Here is a 19,382-nt window from a genome sequence, read left to right as displayed (position 1 = left end):
CTAGTTAAACTACACCAATTCAGCAGCTTCAATTGCTGCGACACAGCCAAAATTACAGGCTACCAGAGTTCTTGACAAGCATTTACCATAAAACAACAATTATTTTCTAACTGCTAAAAATCTGGGGGAAAAAAAATAAAATAAAATCACAAGAACACTATTTATGCCCTGGATTTTTTTTTTTTCTCTTTAGATCTGACTTGCTTTACAGGAAATGTTAGTCTTGCCAAATAATCAAGAAATAAAATGACTAGCACAGTTCACACAAAGTCAAGTTTGTACAGATGAAAGACTTAAAATTCTGAAAACCATATTATAGTTATTTTTCAGATATTCCCTCCTGCTGCTACTTCAGAAAAAGTCATATGATTCAAATTATAGTTTCCAGAGGAAGTCATTAAAGAGACTTTCTATCAATGATGGTTTTGTATGTTTGCACTTGGTCTCTGGCACAGACTCAGTCTATATTTAGAATGCACACTATAAAGAATGTTTGAAACCAAAGCAATTTAAAAAAAATAATCAGAATTAAGCTTGTAATACGAAGAGATTTTCAGAGACAGGATGATACTCACTTACATTGTAATTCTAGACAGTTCACAGAAGTTGCAGAAGTTTGAGAAGGGAAATGCAATAGCCAGCCCTACCTGCAAGTGCTACAGTCAGCAGGAAAGCCTGGAGCAGCAGGGGAGGCACTGGCTTTCTTTGGGAAAGATTGGTCTTAGGATGGCAGTAACAGAAATACAGTATTAAGAAACAGGAAAGACTATGTAAACTGACTATAAACTTACATATATAGACTATAAGCTGACTCTGTCAGCTACAGAGTATCAGTATATAGGTATTATCACTTCAGAGTATAAAAATGTAGTGTTCTCCCCAGTAGCACTGGTGAGCAAATGCTTTTTTTTTAAATTTCATTTTATTTATATATATATTTTTTAAATGTGACAAGATCCTGAAGTGGATCTCTGCTATGTGTGCTACTTTCTCCATGCTTTTGAAAGCTGTTTTGGGGTCCTGGCCTGCTCCACTTAAGCCATTTTTGTTCCAAATCAAAAACAAAAATTTGAATCGTGTTTACTAATGTAAGACATCATTCAATTCAACACTAATCTAACACCATTCAGCGACCAATGCCTAAGGCATACCTCTTGTGTTTAAATTAGCATCTTCAACTAGGCTTGCAATACGTTTTTCATATTAGTGTCAAACGTTTGCATACAATAATACATTAGATTGGCACAAAGAACTTCTCAACATCCCTTGAAACCTTCTGCAACATTACAGTTTAAACACATGGAAACAGGAGTGAGTTCGAAAAAGCTGAAACATGACACTTCCCTTTTATCAACACTTCTCCAACCAAACCCAGGAAAAACTAAGTGCTGAAAAACAAAACAAAAACATACTGTGAGCTTCCACTGACATTTGATACCAAGAGTTTATCTTCTCTTATGAAAAAAACTGAAGAATATGAATGATCCCTTCTCAAAAGGAAAAGAGTATTAATGAGTGGTAATAGTTAACAAGCAGATACCACATAGCATTGCAAACAGATGACTGCAGCCTCCCCAGGCCTGACAGACTAAAATAACTGATTGATAGGAATTATCCAACAAACACTTTCTGTATTCTGATGGTTATCACTGATGATGCAGGCTGTTAATGCATTTTTGTAACCTTATTTCTTTTGAAAATGCCTATCTGATTTACACCAGAGCAAGATCAAATGAAATAAACCAATTTTAAGAAATTCAAAGGACACAAGGTACAATCCAGCACAATTAGAGAAAGGCATAAAATAATTGAGTAATTGCATGTCCATCTTATAAAGAACTTCCAAAATGAAGGTATTCTGCATTTCAGATTATGCAGCTCTTCAGTTGTATTTCACTTAAATTGGATGATTCTAGAAGAGCTACATAAGATACCGCATTGATCAAGTTAATCCATTTTTACCTATAGGGAAATGCAAAATAGCATTAGGCTTACTTTAGAAAGGTCAGGCACAAAAATAAGTTTAATGCCATTCGAAAGAACAGAAAAAACATGCAGTTTCCCAGACCATGTACTAGATGACTGAAATTTTATTTTATGAAGCAACTGCAGATATAAGAAATTATCTCTTTTCCTCCCCTCAAGTCTTGTTAGCATTTTCAAAACACATTACAGAGCATCCTTTATCTCCTGACCTGACTACCTTCAACATGCAGAATCATACTGTTGTGAAATTCCTGTGCTTCAAAGATATGAGCATAACTGTATATAAGTAGAAGGTTTTTTAAATTATCAGCTGGACAATTGCCTTACAGACTGATCTTTTTCTTGTTTTTAGTGAGGTCAAATAAAAGCTGTAAAGGAATTTTGCTCCACACATGGAGAGCTGACACAGGATACTCAAACCAACGGTTCTGTTGTCATGGGCACCAACAAGGAAAAAGCATTTAAATGCCAAGATTTTTAAGAAAACCTTTACTGAACTGGTATAAAGTCAGGCCCACAACTTTATACCTTGGGAACCAAAACTAAATAGCTTTAAGAAAAATTCTGCTGACAAAAGAGCAGAGGCCTCAATACACCAGCAGCCCTGAATGCCCTCTCCGTCAGTGGGTTTGAGAGCAGGGCATGCCAGGCTGGAGGGCTGAGCTGCCTAGCAGGTAGCTATGGAGGCAGAGGAGCAGACTTCAAGCATGCGGTAAGGCAAGAGAGATAAGACCACAACTGCGCTGTTTGGCAGCTGTGGAAACAGTTCTGTCTCTCCTGATTTCGTTTCCAGCAAAAGTAGTTACTAGTCTTCCCTTCAGAAGTATTTGGAAAACGCACAAGCGAGTGCACCTTTACCATTATTCACAAACACAGAGAATAAGGCTGTCCTAGAGGTACAACAATCAAAACCTATTGTGTCCACTGCTATTACATGAGGCTGTCCCCCACTGATGCACTAGGATCCCGTTTCCACTCACAGAGGAGAAAGATGTGGAGTAACTTCAAAAGCTCATCTTCTAGCACCTTTTTGCTGGCCTTCATGTAACCAGGTGGAGAGGTCCTCCACAGCACAGAGTCATCAAATCATCACCTCCACCCACCTTATCGGATCAGCTATTGTCAGGGGACTGTTTCCCCTGCCCTGTAAAGGCGGTGATCCACACGAACAAGGGAAGGCACCAAACAGCACCGCGAGAGCCTAAACCAATCCTCAGATGGGCAGCAGTGGTAGAGCTGCTGGCAGAGTTCCAGTTGGTATACAGTATGTTATTTTTCTAAGCAGCAGCATGAGATTGGCAATTTGAACCTGTATTTCCATTCATCTGCACCGAAATCAATGCTGAGACAACAGACATTAAAACTTGACCATGAACCAACACAAAAAAAAGTTACCTTTGTTTTTAAGCGCCTGAGCATCTAAGCACTTCAGAGGCTTAGGTGCTCTAATTTCTGCATCACTTTACATCCCTAGTTAAAGATGATAGAACAGGCAGTGGTTGTGCAGAAGTGGACATCTCTCCATATATTTTCAGATCCTATCAGAGCTAGAGCACAGCCTTGCAGGACAGCTGGCACAATTTTCAAAAGCACCCTAGTGGATTAGAAGCTAGTTTTTCAAAAAGCTCCATATCACTGCAGGTCTCCAACGGCCTGATTAATTTATTCTTTCCCTCCTTTTCTTTTTTGAAGTGAAGCTTAAGGCTCTAAGCCAATTAAGTGGCTATTCATAGCACTGAAATTAAGGTAGGAAACTTAATTGATTATATCCCATTGTCTACTCTCTTCCACTCTATGTGTTCGGAACTTTCTTTGTGATAACAGCAGAAGCTGCAATTATTCTAACTAGAAACAGCACATGAAGATATTAAAGTAGGTCAAAACCAAAAGTTGACAAAAACTATGAAAAAATTACTGTTACAATACTTGTTATATTAACAAGTCTGAAGTATTTGGTAGTCCTGCGATGCCATGTGACCTTCTCAGGCAGGGCTGGCTTAGCATTTAAGACTGACGTGCAAAATAAAACTCAATGCATTACTGCACTTAGAGAAACACAAACCATGAACTTCTTTTGCAGTAATTTACAGTAAAGAGTGTTTTTCTTAAGCTTAAAGACTGATAAATTAGCTACATAAAGTACTGGCAAGCATAGAAGCAATTCCAGCTTTGTTTCCCATTATTTACCACATCATTTTTATGTAGTTTCAGAGGTTATATATGGTTATGAAGAGACTGCATTTTAGCAGTGAATGAAATGATAGGAGGACTTTTAGTACTTATGCACATGAAGACTTCTAACACAATTTACATGGTCATATTCTTTTGAAAAGCAGCAGGATTCACTTTTATATTCAAAGAATTAAGATCAAAAAGAGTGTAATTAAGAAACTTAGCCTCTGTAAGAAAGTGTTTTCATGCAACTTAAATATCTGAAATATGCCACCTCTAATTTCTTTTGAAGTAAAAGAAAAAAAAAAAACCACAAATAACCCACACGCATATATAGCAGCTCTAGTTTATATGCAGATGTAAATTTCTCTTCCTCCTGACCTGAGACTTCAGTCTCAATTTGCCAAGCAGATTGTATACAATAAATACCAATTGATTTGAAACATTTCTATATTCAGGTTGAGGCCATAAACTATCTAAATCTATATAAAGAAGCCTGAGAATTTTCTAACCTCAGTGTCCGTATTAACAGAAGAGGGTTGCTTATTTTTCTCCATTATATATATACGTGAAGGTGTGCATATGCCTTTACTTTAACATTCCAGACTATAGTGATCTGCTCCATGAAGAATTCAGTAATTCAGATATATAAAAAAACCTGATATTACACTCCCCCACTACATTGTCCAAAGAGCAAAGAGGTTCATACACAAACAGGCCAGCCCGACTCCTGAGTTTAACAGAGTACCAAAACAGGTTAGATATTTTCATCTGGTCGTGTTTTGAAATGCAAGTTTTATAAATGTAGATGAATTTAAAAAAAACCAACAACAAACAACACAAAACGAAAATTAGCAATTCATCCTTATCCTTCACTTCTAGGAAGACTTTTAGAAATGGTCTTACGATATTGTACAGAGCATAGCCATTATTGAAAGCAATGCACAGGGAGAGGATTCATTATAAAAGAACTCTTGCTGTTTAAATCAATGGGTTTTCATAGCCCTGTCTTTGGTTTTGGATTGTGGGGAAGTTGTGGGGTTTGTTTGCTTTTTTGTTGGTTGGGTTTTGTTTTCTTGGGGCGGATTTTTTTTTTAACACAAAAAGAGCCAAACAAACAAGAAACTACCTCCCTGCCCTCCATCAGAATGAGAAGGTAAAAATCCCCAAGCTCAACAAGGGTGTTGCCAGCAACTGCAGTTTTTCCGCAATGCGGCTAGTTCCAAATTACTTTTCAACAAAACTAAAACAAAATTCAAAGCAGGTATAATATATATGCATTGTGAAAAGGAAAAAAGAAACTAATCTCTCTTCAGCCCAAACTAATGAAGTCATTTAAGGAAAACAGAGAATTAAAAAGCTGTGTTATGGCTGCAACAATATTAAGCAGGAATAATGTGTACATATAAAGCCTGAGAACAAGAAAACACTGAAGACTAAAAATCAAGCAATCCTAACAAACATTGTTCTATATGCATCAACACACACACACGTACATATACAGCATAGCATTATATATTTAAACTGCAAGGTCTTTAGTCTTGTAGATCCCAAACTGCTGGAAACAGAGGCTACAGTTTTCAACTTAAGTAATTATATAAGACAAAGAAGTAAATAGCCTACACCATTAGGTAATTTTTAGTTACTTTTATGCTTGTTTGACTAAACTCAGAACTTGGCCAATTTCTTGGGGAAAATTTCAGATTATATAACTGCACTTTGCAAACATGCCAGCCTCTGAAGTACACCAAGCCACCCGGTATTTAGAAAAAGATGAAATATGTAACTTAAAGTTTAGCAGCATATACTGAAATCCTTTTATATACTGAAATCCTTTTAGTATTCGAGTGATTCCAGCAATAATTGAAAGCAGGGAAAACTAATCATATCTCTAAATTTGCCTTTTTTTTTTTTTTTTTTTTTTACAAAATACCATCAATGCAAGGAGTCAGAATCTCCCAAAGTGAGGGTCCAAGACCACCTTATGCCACACAGACGCTTTTTGCTGTACTCCAAGTCTCTCAATCGCTGCCTCATTATGTTCATTGCTTTACTTAGGGGTGTTTTGGTTTGGTGGGGCTTTGGGGGTTGTGGGTTTTCGTTGGGAATTTATTCCTGGGGGATGGAGAATGCAGAGACCTCCAGACAGACTAAAAGGTTATGATGCTGTTGAAAGCTCACACAACTCCTACATAACAATGCTGCACAAGGATATTAACTTCCATTTCACTGACATTTCATCATAAAATACTGGGTTTGAACATAGAATCACTGAATGGTTAGAGTTGGAAGGGACCTTAAAGATCATTGAGTTCCAACCCCCCTGCCATGGGCAGGGACACCTCCCACTAGACCAGGTTGCTCTAAGCCCCATCATCCAGCCTGGTCTTGAACACCTCCAGGGATGGGGCATCCACAACTTCCCTGGGCAACCTGTTCCAGTGTCTCACCACCCTCACAGGAAAGAATTTCTTTCTAGTAGCTAATCTAAATCTCCCCTCTTTGAGTTTAAAACCATTACCCCTAATCCTATCACTATATTGATAGGATACTACATGACCACTGACAATGTCTTACTTGCATCCATTAATAGATTGAAACAAATGTTATTGTACAAGTGTGGGATTCAGCTCAGTTCCAATACTGAAAGCACTATTGCATAACAGTCAGCGATGTATTTAAGAAAAGATGTCATCTCTCCATGAAACATGTCTGTAAGTTTGGAAGGTGTCCACACATAGGACACTAAAAACTGGCAAGTACAATGCTGAACTGCTCTTATGTTATCTACTTCTCCATGTATGATATTTTAGTATAGAAGATTTAGCATTAGAAGCACTTTTCACTCTTTTTAAAGATTTTGTTGACTAAACTAAACTGAGAAAATTAAGTATTTCAAAAGAGAAAAACAAATTAACTTGAAAAGAATAAAATCAGACTGGAGTTTTATCGGAAACCCTAATCCAAAAGAGTAAATAACCCAGCACTGTATTTGCACGCATTCATAAAGCTCCACAGCCTGACACCACATCTTCTCTCCTTCTCTTCTTCCTCTCAAAATGTAAACTTCAGCCTGTATTACAATATTGGGAAACAATTGAAAGTTGACTTAAGGGTCTGAAGCAATAAACAGATTACATTTTAGCTTACTCTTGCTATCTAAGGCAGTAACTTGCATGCAAGTTTGGCCTTAAGTTCACTGTGTAGTGACATTTATGTTTTAATGAAAAAGTCAGTCTGCAGCTTTTACCATAACGCCTCCTGGAATGTGCAAAGCTCTTCCCTTGTGTCTAAGCAACATTCAAATACATGGGAGAAATATTTTACTAATTTGGTTGAAGTCTCTCAGTAACAGTTATTTGCCTCAAATATGGTGTTACAGTTGCTAACTTTATTTCGCATACTGTCTCAGCAGCTTAAGATGCAAAGAAGGAAATACTGGACTCTGCTGCCAAGACAGCTTGCAAAAGGCAAAGCTTAAGTAAAAAGTGTGAAACCAAATTTTCAGTAAATGAACGCCAGTAATGCCCGCTGCTAGTTATTGCTGCCTGTCTTCTAATGTCTTCAGTGCCACTGTGTTTCCTCCCTTCTTGCCATTCTCCTTATATATGAATTTGATATGCTGTGTATTTGACTTGCCTTTGAGATAGGCTAATGAAAAATAGCATGTAGTAAACTTGATAATAGAAGCTAGTTTAAATTAAAAAAAAAGTTACTGAAACTTGATTTCTGAAACAGAAGATGAAAGAGTAAGAAGAAAAATCAGGTGACGGAAAAATACTCAAATGGAACATGGACTGGATTATTTTTTTAACCAACTTAAAATGAATCACTAATAAGAGGAGGGGAGGGGGAGACAGAAAAACATAAACAAAAAACAACCAAACAAAAACCCTACAAACCCCCAAACCAGAAACAGCAAACAAAAGAACAGGTGAAATGAAATAAGAGCAGCTCAAGAAAGAAAGAAAATAAATGAGGGAGTTACTTCAACAGATGAGACAGATCAAAAGGAGATCGTAATCTGGATAAAGTGGAAGAGGAATGAAAATATCGGAAGAACAGGACGAAAGAAAAAAGAGCAACGGAAGTTCAGTACAACAGAAGTTCAGTACAAAGCAGCCCATGTTTAAAGTGAATGGTGAAAGAGACTCCTGAGTTATCCCTGCTCTGTCAGCTCAATTTACTTTGCATTTCCCCTTACCACCTTTTTTAACCTCCCAAAATTTTCCCTGTTCCAACTCTCTGAATTAATTCCTTCTTAGAGCCATTAAATTTCCAGGACCTGCAATGATTCTTATGCTGGTTGTTACCCAAATACTATGTCAAAGCTGTCTGCATTCCGAGAACATGCATATCCCCGTAACTTCTTTATGACTGCTGACATTCAAAAACATGCATCTGTATAGAGGGGGGAAAAGAATTAGAAGGAGGAAAGAAAAAGAGTAAGGAATATGGATGAAATCTAAATTTACATGTAGCCATTTCCTAAAGAGCACCTTAACTGTCCATCAACCAGCAGCACTGCTGGATAACACGACCATCACCTGCTCCCAATGCATTAAGCATTACAGACTCATACAACCATAAAGGGAAGCAGACTGGGGATTCAGTTTGGGTTAAAACAGCTAGCAAATGCACAACCCCCCCCACATCAACAGCAGAAGCTAACCATGGTTAGTTTTAAGCCAACCTGGACTCCTGTGTGACAACATAAGCACCAGCGACAGCACAGCAGAAAGGGCTGGACAAGAACAGGAGAGCAGGTCAGGTCAGTAATTTGGGAAGGAAAAGTAAAAAGAAAAATGTTTGTTTACTCGTGCTTTGAAAGTGTTTGTGGAATTATAGTATCTGACCATTTAGGATTTGGCACTCTACTCTAAACTTTTATACCACTAAATAAATCTTTTAAAGACAATTAATAGCATTCCTAAGTAACAGTAACCATAACAGAGTGAAAAAGTATGTTGAGAGGAATAGAAGAATGGATAGAAAAGTTACTGTCTCTCTGATCTTTCATTCACTGGATTACGTAAGACCCCAAACCTCCAGAAGATGAGGTTTTGGATACCCTGAACTCTTCAGCACCCGTGCAAAGCAGGGTAGACCACACCAGTGGCAATTGTTTCATTACTGCTGGACAGGAAGCAGTCATTATGTAAGTGCTTTAAATTGTTTCATTTCCTTCTCTGAAGCCTTAAAATTACGGGATCCCTTTGTCAACCTGAGCAAACCAAATAGCTTGCTTAAAAAAATCTTCTAGTAGCATCTTATGTTTGTGTTTTCCAAACATGTATTTCAAAATACTTTAACCCCCATCACCCTCGTCACTAGAGCAAGACTGCAGCATCTGGTGTTCATTAAAGCCAGGAAATTCCTGGTTTGCCCTTTATGAAACTGTTGAGAGTTGGTAATTGATTTTTTTAATTCTAGCTTTTGCAAAGAGCTATTTTAGCAATTTCATATTAAACAATAAATTTTAATTAGCAAATATTTAAAATTCTGCATATGCTAAATACAGACAATAGTCTTTTGCGATGATAAATATTTCAGAAAATATTTATCAAGTTTGAGTTAATGAATTACCATTGTGATACTCAATATATAGTATTTTGCAATCATTAATTTAAAAGTCGTAATCCATGTAACACAGAAAAGAAACAATTTAGCAATTTGCAGGTCACCTACTCTTACTGCTTTATCTTCACAGTAAATTTTTTTTTCCGTAAGATCACAAAAATATTCTGGGTCCTGTGCAGAACTGACTCTTCAGATCCTTGCTGAACCTTATTATGCACACCTTGTCTGCAAATCTCAATACCTCTGTGTTGTAATTAGAAAGAAATATGTATTCTGTCCTTATTGATTTAGTATCGAAAATCTCAATTTAAACACTGACAACAGCAGTGAGAAGAACACTACATTAAGCCCTAAATGTTTCATGAGAGGCAGAACGTGACAGAAACAACAGCACAGCTAGAGGTGTCTTCCTAGTGATTGTTTTTCCCTACATATTTTGGGAGTAAAGCCGTGAATGACCAGAGGCCCCAACACACACCCACAGAATGCAAAGCTACTGAAACTGCAGGCAAATTGTACGGGAAAATGATATGAAAAATCTGGTATCACTTGATGATGACAGGGTACAGCGTATGGCTGGGGTACAAGACCGTCCATCCGTAACTGCTTCTCCCGCACTGAATGGCTGCTTATCAGGCACTCTGTTCCCAGCCAAGGAGACGGGGAAAGATAGCATGTTCTGACTTCAAGAAGTCCCCGGAGACCCAGACAGTTATTTGTTGCAGGCTCTCCTCTCAATCACAGAATGTCATCAAGTGAAGCTAGAGCATGTTGAACACTTAGAATATTTTCCCTATATAAACAGCTGCTGTAGCTGCAAATGGAAAGTTACAGAATTGCAAACAATTGATATAAAGTGTAAACAGAATATATAAACTACAGTTTATTTCATAAGAAATAGGAGCCTCTAGGCTAAGGAGTTCTGAGCACACATAATGTTATTTACTATCTTAGGTGTACATAGACACACAACTTCCCAGAGCAAAGCTAGCCAGAGAACGAGTCTTAACTCTAGAGCCACCCTCCAGTCCACAGGCATTTAAAACATTTTTTAATAGTATAGAGTATTGCTAAAATGCCTAGTTTGCAGCCCATCACTATCCAAAGTTTCTTTTGGCATAAAGACTATCCAGGATAATCATTCCCACTGCAGCTGCACTCAGTATGCCCAGATGTATCATGCATTCCCTCCCCTCAATTTTTATTTTTATTATCAGCTTATAACTTTTAGCTGTTTTATTTCCCCTGGTATTCAAATTCATTCCATATACTGATAGAGCTTCACCACAAATCTGACATTATGTTCTCTTTGAGATCACTAATAAAGAGATTAAATTAATCTACATATAAAGCTGCGTCTCTAAGTACGAATCCAGAATTCCAGCCAGTCACCTCTTATCCCTCTTCTCATGGCCTTTCATTCATGCTTTTCATCTTCAGAACTTGGCTCATTTAGATTTGAAAGAAAACAAGGGCATGTATCACTTTGTTTCTTTTCACCCCTCAAAAGAAAAATAAACTCTCCTGCCTCAGTTTCCCGAGGAGCTTTAGCTGCATATCAATTCATAGCACCTCAGGCAGAAAGGATGCAGAGCAGCACAGGTTTGCAGACTTTGTCACTCACATTACTATAAACACTAGCTCCACATACAAATATATACACACACATAACACCAGCATTTTTTCCAGGCTGAATTTCTTCCCCATTTTTCCCCTCTCAAGTGGAGACTCTTTTCCATGCAAGTGGGTAAAAAAAAAAATTAAATCAATTTGTACTTCAATACCATGTGGGAAAGTACCTCAGAGACTGAATCTCACTTTACACCATAAAAATGTTATTATTCCTGCACCTTTCTAAAGAGATTATTTTTCTTCCTATGAAGCCTTCTTCATTTACAAAGGTTGTTAGCCCACATCTCCACCTACACATTTGAAATATGATGTACAGAGAAATTATTTGAACTCCACTTTCTTAGCTCTAACATGCATCAGCCTGAACAGGAATACATGCAATGGTAGAAATCGCTCCCAATTTCATTTTCCCTGCAGAATGAAAGTTAAGTATCACTTTCATTCAGTCACAGCTATGATTCTTCAAGAACAGAAGTAAAAGTCTTATTTAAAAACAAAAAGATGTTCCAGATAGTATACTTAGTTCACATTAATAGGCTGTACTTCCAGAAGAACCGTAATTTAAAACACATAATACTGGCCATTCCTAAGAGACAGCTCTACTTAGGTTTCTTAAAGAAACCAAAAAAGCACACAGACTGTCTCTGTCAGGGACACAATGAGTATATATTGTTCTAACTCGGCTTGACCAACACACATCTTTGCACTCTATAAAAACAAACAAAAAAACCCCACAGAACACCCACTAATCTACAATGTTACCAGAAAAACTAACTGGCTTTGGCTGCTTTAAAATAAAGAAACTATTCAGATTAGATGCAGTTATACAGAAGAAACCACACATGCTAAAGACGGTAAGTACAATAGCATTGATAGTAAAGCACTTGCAGAATTGCAAGCTACTTGAAATGGGTTTGTCCATCAAATACCTACATAAAGCTGAGATAACTACAACAAGAAATTGTTATAAAATTAGTAGACTGAAATGAAATTATTTCAGGTGTCCAGTACTGATGACTCTGAAGACAGAATTGTTTATTCTATGGTTTTACTACTCTAAAAACTAATCCCTCCCCGTAAAAATAACAAAACAAAGTACCTTTTTTCGATTTTGCTCCAATCTTCAGCTTTGATGGCCAAGCAATCTGCGTATTTGTTTCTTCCATAATCTGTAAAAAAAAAAAACATTTAAGAAAAATTAACTTTTTATTGTTCTTCTACAAAGTCAAAAGTACATTTTTGGAAAAGATGATGTTTACAATTTTTAAATCTGTTGACTACTATTACTTGTAAGTAGCACAAGTCATTAACAACTTTTCTGGTTTTCTTGAGAAGAATTTTTGTCTGGTGATGGGTGGAATGAGTTCTGATCATTCCAAAGAAATCCAAAGACCGAACTGAGATGCTCAGTCTCCATGAAGTTCAAATGACCACTACAAGCTACAGCATGGTCTAGGTCCATCTCAGAGGGAATATCAAAACTTTGCAATTTAATAAAAATACTTTTTCAGTTATCTTAGAATGGTTTCTAAGTGAAGTCCAACCAAACTGAAATTAAGTCCATTTCAGTCTCCATAAACCACGATACATTGGCTTGCCTTCACAGGTTGGGGTTTTTTTTTTGCCTCACCTTTACCTGAAAGCAACTTTTCATTGTAAGCCTATCCAGATTTCAAAAATTTTACTTCTTGGTTCAGCAGTTCAGAGTAGAGATTTGACAGCATTTATTAAAACACAATGTGCAACCTACCTGTAAATCTCTAACTAGCCAACAGGGAAAATCCCTACACGAATACGCACATTTTAACTTTAAAGTCCATGTAGTCATTTGGTTCAACGTAGACTCTCATTCTGTTGCCGCCTTTTTTTTTTTTAGTGAAAAAATCCATTAGCCATAGACATACTATACTGAAGTTTAATACTGGCACAGAGTTACTGTTTATCACTAGTATTGAGTTGCAATACAGGAAAAGGAACTGAAAGACACCAAAGACTTCATATACATGAACTGAAATTCAGTTCTAAGAAGTGCTGGGCATGTCTACTGAAATTAAAGAACTTGTCTTTATCAGTATGATGATATCAATAAGTAAGATCTAATAAATAAAAATGATGAGATCATACCTCTCATCACATTTGAGAGATCAGAGTATCTCATCATCATGAGAAGAAATTAGAAAGATCTGCCCATATTAGTCCATGACAAGATGGTTGTAGGATGTGAGGAAAATGCATCGAGATGGTTGTAGGATGCCAAGAAAACACATCTAAATATCGTGCTAGGCTGCGTCAGATGAGGCATTTTTTAATAGAGATGTTGATTGTAGAAGGCCCTGATGAATTTTCACCTGGAACAAATTGTCTAGTTCTGCTCACACACAGACAAGGTTTTGTACAGCAACACACAAAAGGGTCCTCACTCCTTTGAAAATTTCAGTAACTCATTATAAAAGAGATTAAGAGTGATCAGTTTGCTCAGCGTAACTAATTTTAATTAGTCCTAGAATCACAGAACAAGTTTGGAAGAAAGGTATCTCTGGCAGTCATTTAAGTCCAAGCTTACACTCACAACAGGGCCAACTGCTAAGTTAGGTCAGGTTGCCATCAGGGCCTTGCCCATTGAGCTCTCATTACCTCCAAGGAAGGAGATTCCAGAGCCTCTCTGCACACTTATTCCAGTGTGTTGCCATTTTTACTGACAAATTATTGTCATATATGGTTGATTTTTCCTTTGCTCAACCTTTGGCCATTGTTACCTGTGCACTTTCAGGAGGAGCCTGACTCAGCATACCTTCTAACCACCCATAGGGTAGCTGAAGGCTGCTACTAGATCCCTCTTTTACCTCCCCTCCTCCATGCTGAGCAAACCACCTTCTCAGCTTCTATGTGTACATCAACTGCTCCAGGCCCTTGATCAGCTGGAGTCCCTCCCGCTTGTCAGGATCTTTTTTGGGCTGAGCAGGATGTAACTGGACAAAGTACTCCACATGCAGACTCACAGTACCTGAGCAGACAGGAATAACCACTTCCCTTGATCTGCTGGGTCATACTATTTTAGTTAGGGAGCCTATGTAAATACTTTTGCCAAAAAGGTGGGGTGATAAGTATTAAGGAGATTATTTAATACACATAATGGAAACCAGTAAACAAGTATGGACTATAAACTAGAAAAAAAAACCTTCTAGATCAGAAGAGCTGAAAGAGTACTTGATTGCTGCAAGTAGGAAAGGAAGAGGGAAGAGCTTTTCAAATGGCAACTTCTAGCGTCTGGTTCCTCCTATATAAAGAATGTTTGCTCAATTTCTACAGAAGGACTAAAAAAAAAAACAAAAACCACCACCCTTTTTTTTTTTTCCCCTCTTTTGATTGCTGATACAAATGAGAATTATAATGCACAAAAAGGAGAAACTATGCAAAAAAGTCAACTTGCCAGAATTGGTGGGCGCAGCTGGGGAGGTGGGGGGTGGTTAAGAAGAACAGTACATTTTAGTACATTAGTTATCTGCAACAAGCATAAGCAATAATAAAAAAAATATCAAATTCCAAAATAATTAACAAAGCCACTTCCAAGAAGAGAATTAATGCATTAAGAAAACATCTACAATACCGTTAAGTTTTTCCATAACAGTATAGTTCAGAACTAAGGCAGACTTCTCTAACAAGTCTTAATTCTTATCTTTTACATCCAAATCCCTAGGACACCACAACAACTTCCAGATTAGTACACCATGTGGAAAAATTGAAAGTGTCAGCCAGACTTCATTATACTATAGTTTTGGTTTCAGCAACTATTCGATAATAAGTTACAGCTGAAATAAGACATTTCCAGGAGGGTGAAATTCTAGCAGCAACATATACATACTTTTCACAATTTTTCAATCCAGATGTAAAAAAAGCTATTTCAAAGAATTCACTTGTGTCTGATAGAGGACTTTGGGCCAGGATTATTCTTAATTATGCAACAGGCAACGAAATACACAGAAAATAGGAAGGCATTAGCAAAAAGGAGAAGGGAGATATTAAAACAAAGAACGGTGCAGGATTGAGTTAAAGAAGATCCAACATAAAAGGAACCACAAGAGAAGAGACAGAAGAGGAGAGAATGAGTGTCATTCAAGAGAAGTGTTACATCCCATTGGTTCTTTACCCTCTCAAAGTTTGGAGGCTTTGTGTCAAAGAAATTAAATTCTCCCCATTTCTCATGCTAACCAAAAGAAAATGAAAGCCCCACAAGTTCAGAGATGCACACATTCTGGGGACACACAAGAAAGATGCATATGAGATCTTCAAAGGAAGAAAAGTCTGACTGCCAGCCACTGAGATTTGGTGACCTAATACCCTTAAGCTCTTTGGAGAATGCAATGCTAAAAATTACTACATTAGACCAAAAAGAAGACTCAGTTTGGTCCTTACAAAGACAAAGTTTATCTCTTGTCTTAGGCAGTTAGGCAAAAAAAAAAGTCTGGTTGCATTTAAATTAAGTGCATGTATTGAAGTATAAAAACACTCAGAGTATGTGCTGGCTTTCAACTCCAAGCAGTAAACTTTATCATAAATTCCAAGCTGACTGCAATAACCATCTATTCCACCATTTTGAAAACCACATATTAAGTAGGAAAAAACAGAACAGTTTTTACTGTGGCACTTGTTTTTTCACCAGTGAAAAAAATTTATCTTGTCTGTACAACAATTTGAGAATTTTAACTGCCTAAAAAGGTTTGCAATGGAAAGGTACTTCTAGGGGTTTTTTTGAGAAACCGGGGCTTTCATAAGAACCCTTAAGAGGGAAGGTTATTGCTTACTCTTTAAACTATTTATTGTATTGATTATTTATATATCATATTTATTGTAACAGCAGAAGTATCACAAAGCTCTAGAAAACAAGAAACTGAGTTTTCACTGTAGCTGTTGAACTTGAAGGTAATCATGATGTTGGAAACTGTGTGACAGTAAAGCTCTGCAGTGTCGATCAGCTGCATCAACTTTTAGTTCTGTTTTACCATTCTAACCCAGGCAGTTTTAAGTGCCAGGATTTTACTTTTTTTCCCCTGAAACAAATCAGTAATCATTCCATAAAACCCTCAGCTGCATACTGCAATGGAATACTTGTATTAGTGAAAACCCGGTGTTACACCACATATCCTGATAACAGTAGTACTGCTCTCAAATGAACAAAACAGAAAGAGGAACTCACTTTACAAGTAATGTAGAGATATACATGTATTAATTGTATTAATTCTTTAGTTACAGAACTTTTAGAGGAAATTCAGCCTGGGGACAAGCAAATCAGAGTTCAAGATCATCTAGACTGCAGACCAGCACCTCTGCTTAGACTTTCCTTCTTTTCGCATAAAGTAAGTGATAGGGTTTATAACAATCAGTACTCTCCTCACCTTGAGGCATCAACTGACCAAAAGAAGGAGCAGGCACATTTGGCAGCAAGATTTAATCACATAGTAAATAATCTCTATCTGCTGCTTCTCAAAATGCGGGAAACTAAGAAATAATTTATCTACATCTCCTTTCCCCAAGAGAAATTGTGGTGTTTACGTAGCCAAAAATATGTAAGCTATTCTCAGTGGAGAACATACAGAAGATGACACAAGATACTGGAAGATCCCAAGAAAACAAATAAGACTGTGCCCTGGCCATGAAAAAACTGGCTCTAGTTGCAAATCATTGGGCCTTCATGAAAAAAAAAAAAAAAAAAAAAACCACAAAAACCCTCTAGCTGTAAGGCAGCTGGAGGAAAAGCTTTTGGCTTCCTTGTATTCCAGCTTGAAAAATTTATAGTTTAAGCACTTTGGGGAGTTTTACATTAAGACAGTAAGAAGTTATTTTTCCTTACATTGTAATTTTTGTTTAGCTGATTTTGGATGGAAAGTGGAATGTCCTGAATGCACAAAAACAACCAAAACGCCCCAAAAGCCCATGAGCATTTCAGAATTCAAAGGAAGTATTTTACAGGCAGTAGACAAAAAAAGAACAACCTAGCCAACAGACCTTTCCTCATATAAAACAAGCACACTAAGTAACAGTAGTATTCTGTATAGTTAATTTTGTTATGAAATTATCTATTTCTGATCTTCCCACCTTTGGGACTCATATCTTGGCCATTTTTGCCTCAGTTCTTATTTATGATGAAAGGGAAAAAAAAAAAAAAAAGAGTACAAGAGGAACCTGCGTCTGCCAGTGGGTCTCTGTAATTAGTTTTCTCAACTTTAGTTTAACAAGCTCATTCCAACTGAAGTGACAAAAGTAACTCTCAAAACTGCAAGCATAACTGCCAAAACCCCCAGTTTGTTATTTCATCAATGGAAAAACCCCTTCTCAGTATGAGGAATTAGCTTCCTCAGTTTAACCCTGCTTAATACAACAGAAGATATATACTCCATTTTAACACATAGAGGGCTTAGACAATGAATGAGTATAGGTGTTAAAAACCTTGTGAATGCATTTAAATTATATTTTTAGAAAAGATACATGTTATGTTAATGTGTATTTAAGAAAATATATTTTTTAAAAAATATACAATGCTAGATTCTGTAGATACCTTGAATTTTTCATGCTATTAAAAACCCTAGAAAGCAATGAAACTGTATGCTCACTGGCATTTCTATTTATCTGTCCATGTCATGTTTTGAATAGCCGAGCTTTTGCGTTCAAAGAGTTTTCCTAGGCTTCCCTCTACAGGTTAAAAATCAAACAGAAACACTTAGGTTTAGATCAACATCAATGACCCTAAACATTTTAACATATGAAGTACTGCAACAGTACCTCATGTCCGACTATCTAACAATGCAAATCCTCAGAGAGCACCTAACTTCTTTGCCAGTTGGAATATTTCAGAGACTACACTCCATTTCTTGTAAGCAGACTGCAAATCCTGTCTGAGCACCTTGGTGACAAACACTCAAAGCTGAACATCCTGCATGAAGTATCTTAGCTTAAAAACCCCACAACACTCCAATAAAATCCATTGTAATACATTGTAAGCAAGGACCTAAAATTTCAGTAAGTGGAGATGATTCAAGCAACTAACTTCCACTTTAATTTGGCACAAAGAAATAAATTTCAAAAATTCTTTTCCCTGACAAAGGGAACTACCACTAGCATTCTCAAGGCTGGAGGAAAAGTTACTTCTTACTAGAGTTAACTAAAAATGGCTGCAGCAGACCAGTTGGGTAAATTACACAAAAGAAAATTAAGCTGAATAACCACAGGTGACAATATCAATGAAAATAAAAATTATTTTCTCTAAAATAAAGGCAGATAAAACAGAGGTGCATGAGAAGCAGGGAAGGGAACCAAGAAGTGATTCTTCTAACTTAATTAGCCCTTCAAAAAGTGATCCAGTTCCCTCTGGCATATTGAGGACAGGTCTCTCTCATCAGGTTAAGTGACAAAGCAAAAAAAGACACTATAAGGAAAAATAATTATATCCTTCCAGGTCTTGATTTTTACTCAGAAACTGCCTCCATGTGCAGACAAAAAAGTCACCACAAGGTGGTCAAACAAGATAGGGCCAAAATTATATTCTGAATTAGCAATGCTAATGTAACATGTTAAGGGAAAAAGCAAATGGGGAAAGAGGGGGAAACTACTGTGAGTTAGAACAAGAACAAAACCACATTGAAGTATGAGACAAAATATAGATGTCTGAGCTGCACCAGTAGCCCTCCCTGTCCAAAAAAAAAAAAAATAAATTACATGGATCAAGTTCTCCATCAAGGAGATATTGGGGAAGGAATGGAAATGCAGGACTGACTATTCATTTATATTCCATGAGCACATCTTGGAGCAGCAAGCATAAGGACACCTCTAGAGAATTATTATTGGCAACATGACCATCTGGAACTTCAGAGCCAATTGCATCTGCAAGTTCAAGATGGTCCCTAACCTCCATTCTAATAAAGCATCAATCAATATCCCTTTCTCCACTGACATATGAACTATAAAGTGCTTAGAGCCAGAAGCAACCCCCAACATGTATTACTAAAAAACAAGTTCTT

At 37.0% G+C, this 19,382-nt stretch overlaps 1 protein-coding gene across 1 annotated transcript in view; it reads right to left on the bottom strand.

Annotated features, from left to right (window-relative positions):
• Positions 1-19,382, bottom strand: part of BICC1 (BicC family RNA binding protein 1) — a 114,432-nt gene that overhangs the window by 45,289 nt on the left and 49,761 nt on the right. The window contains exon 3 of the mRNA XM_074154712.1: positions 12,470-12,539. Coding sequence (XP_074010813.1) covers positions 12,470-12,539 — 70 coding nt within the window. The remainder of the gene's footprint in view (positions 1-12,469; positions 12,540-19,382) is intronic.

The sequence above is a fragment of the Numenius arquata genome, chromosome 10 (genome assembly GCF_964106895.1).
Source record: "Numenius arquata chromosome 10, bNumArq3.hap1.1, whole genome shotgun sequence".
Lineage (NCBI taxonomy): Eukaryota > Metazoa > Chordata > Aves > Charadriiformes > Scolopacidae > Numenius > Numenius arquata.
Note: the sequence above shows the minus strand (reverse complement) of the source record. Positions and strands in the feature narration are given on the sequence as shown.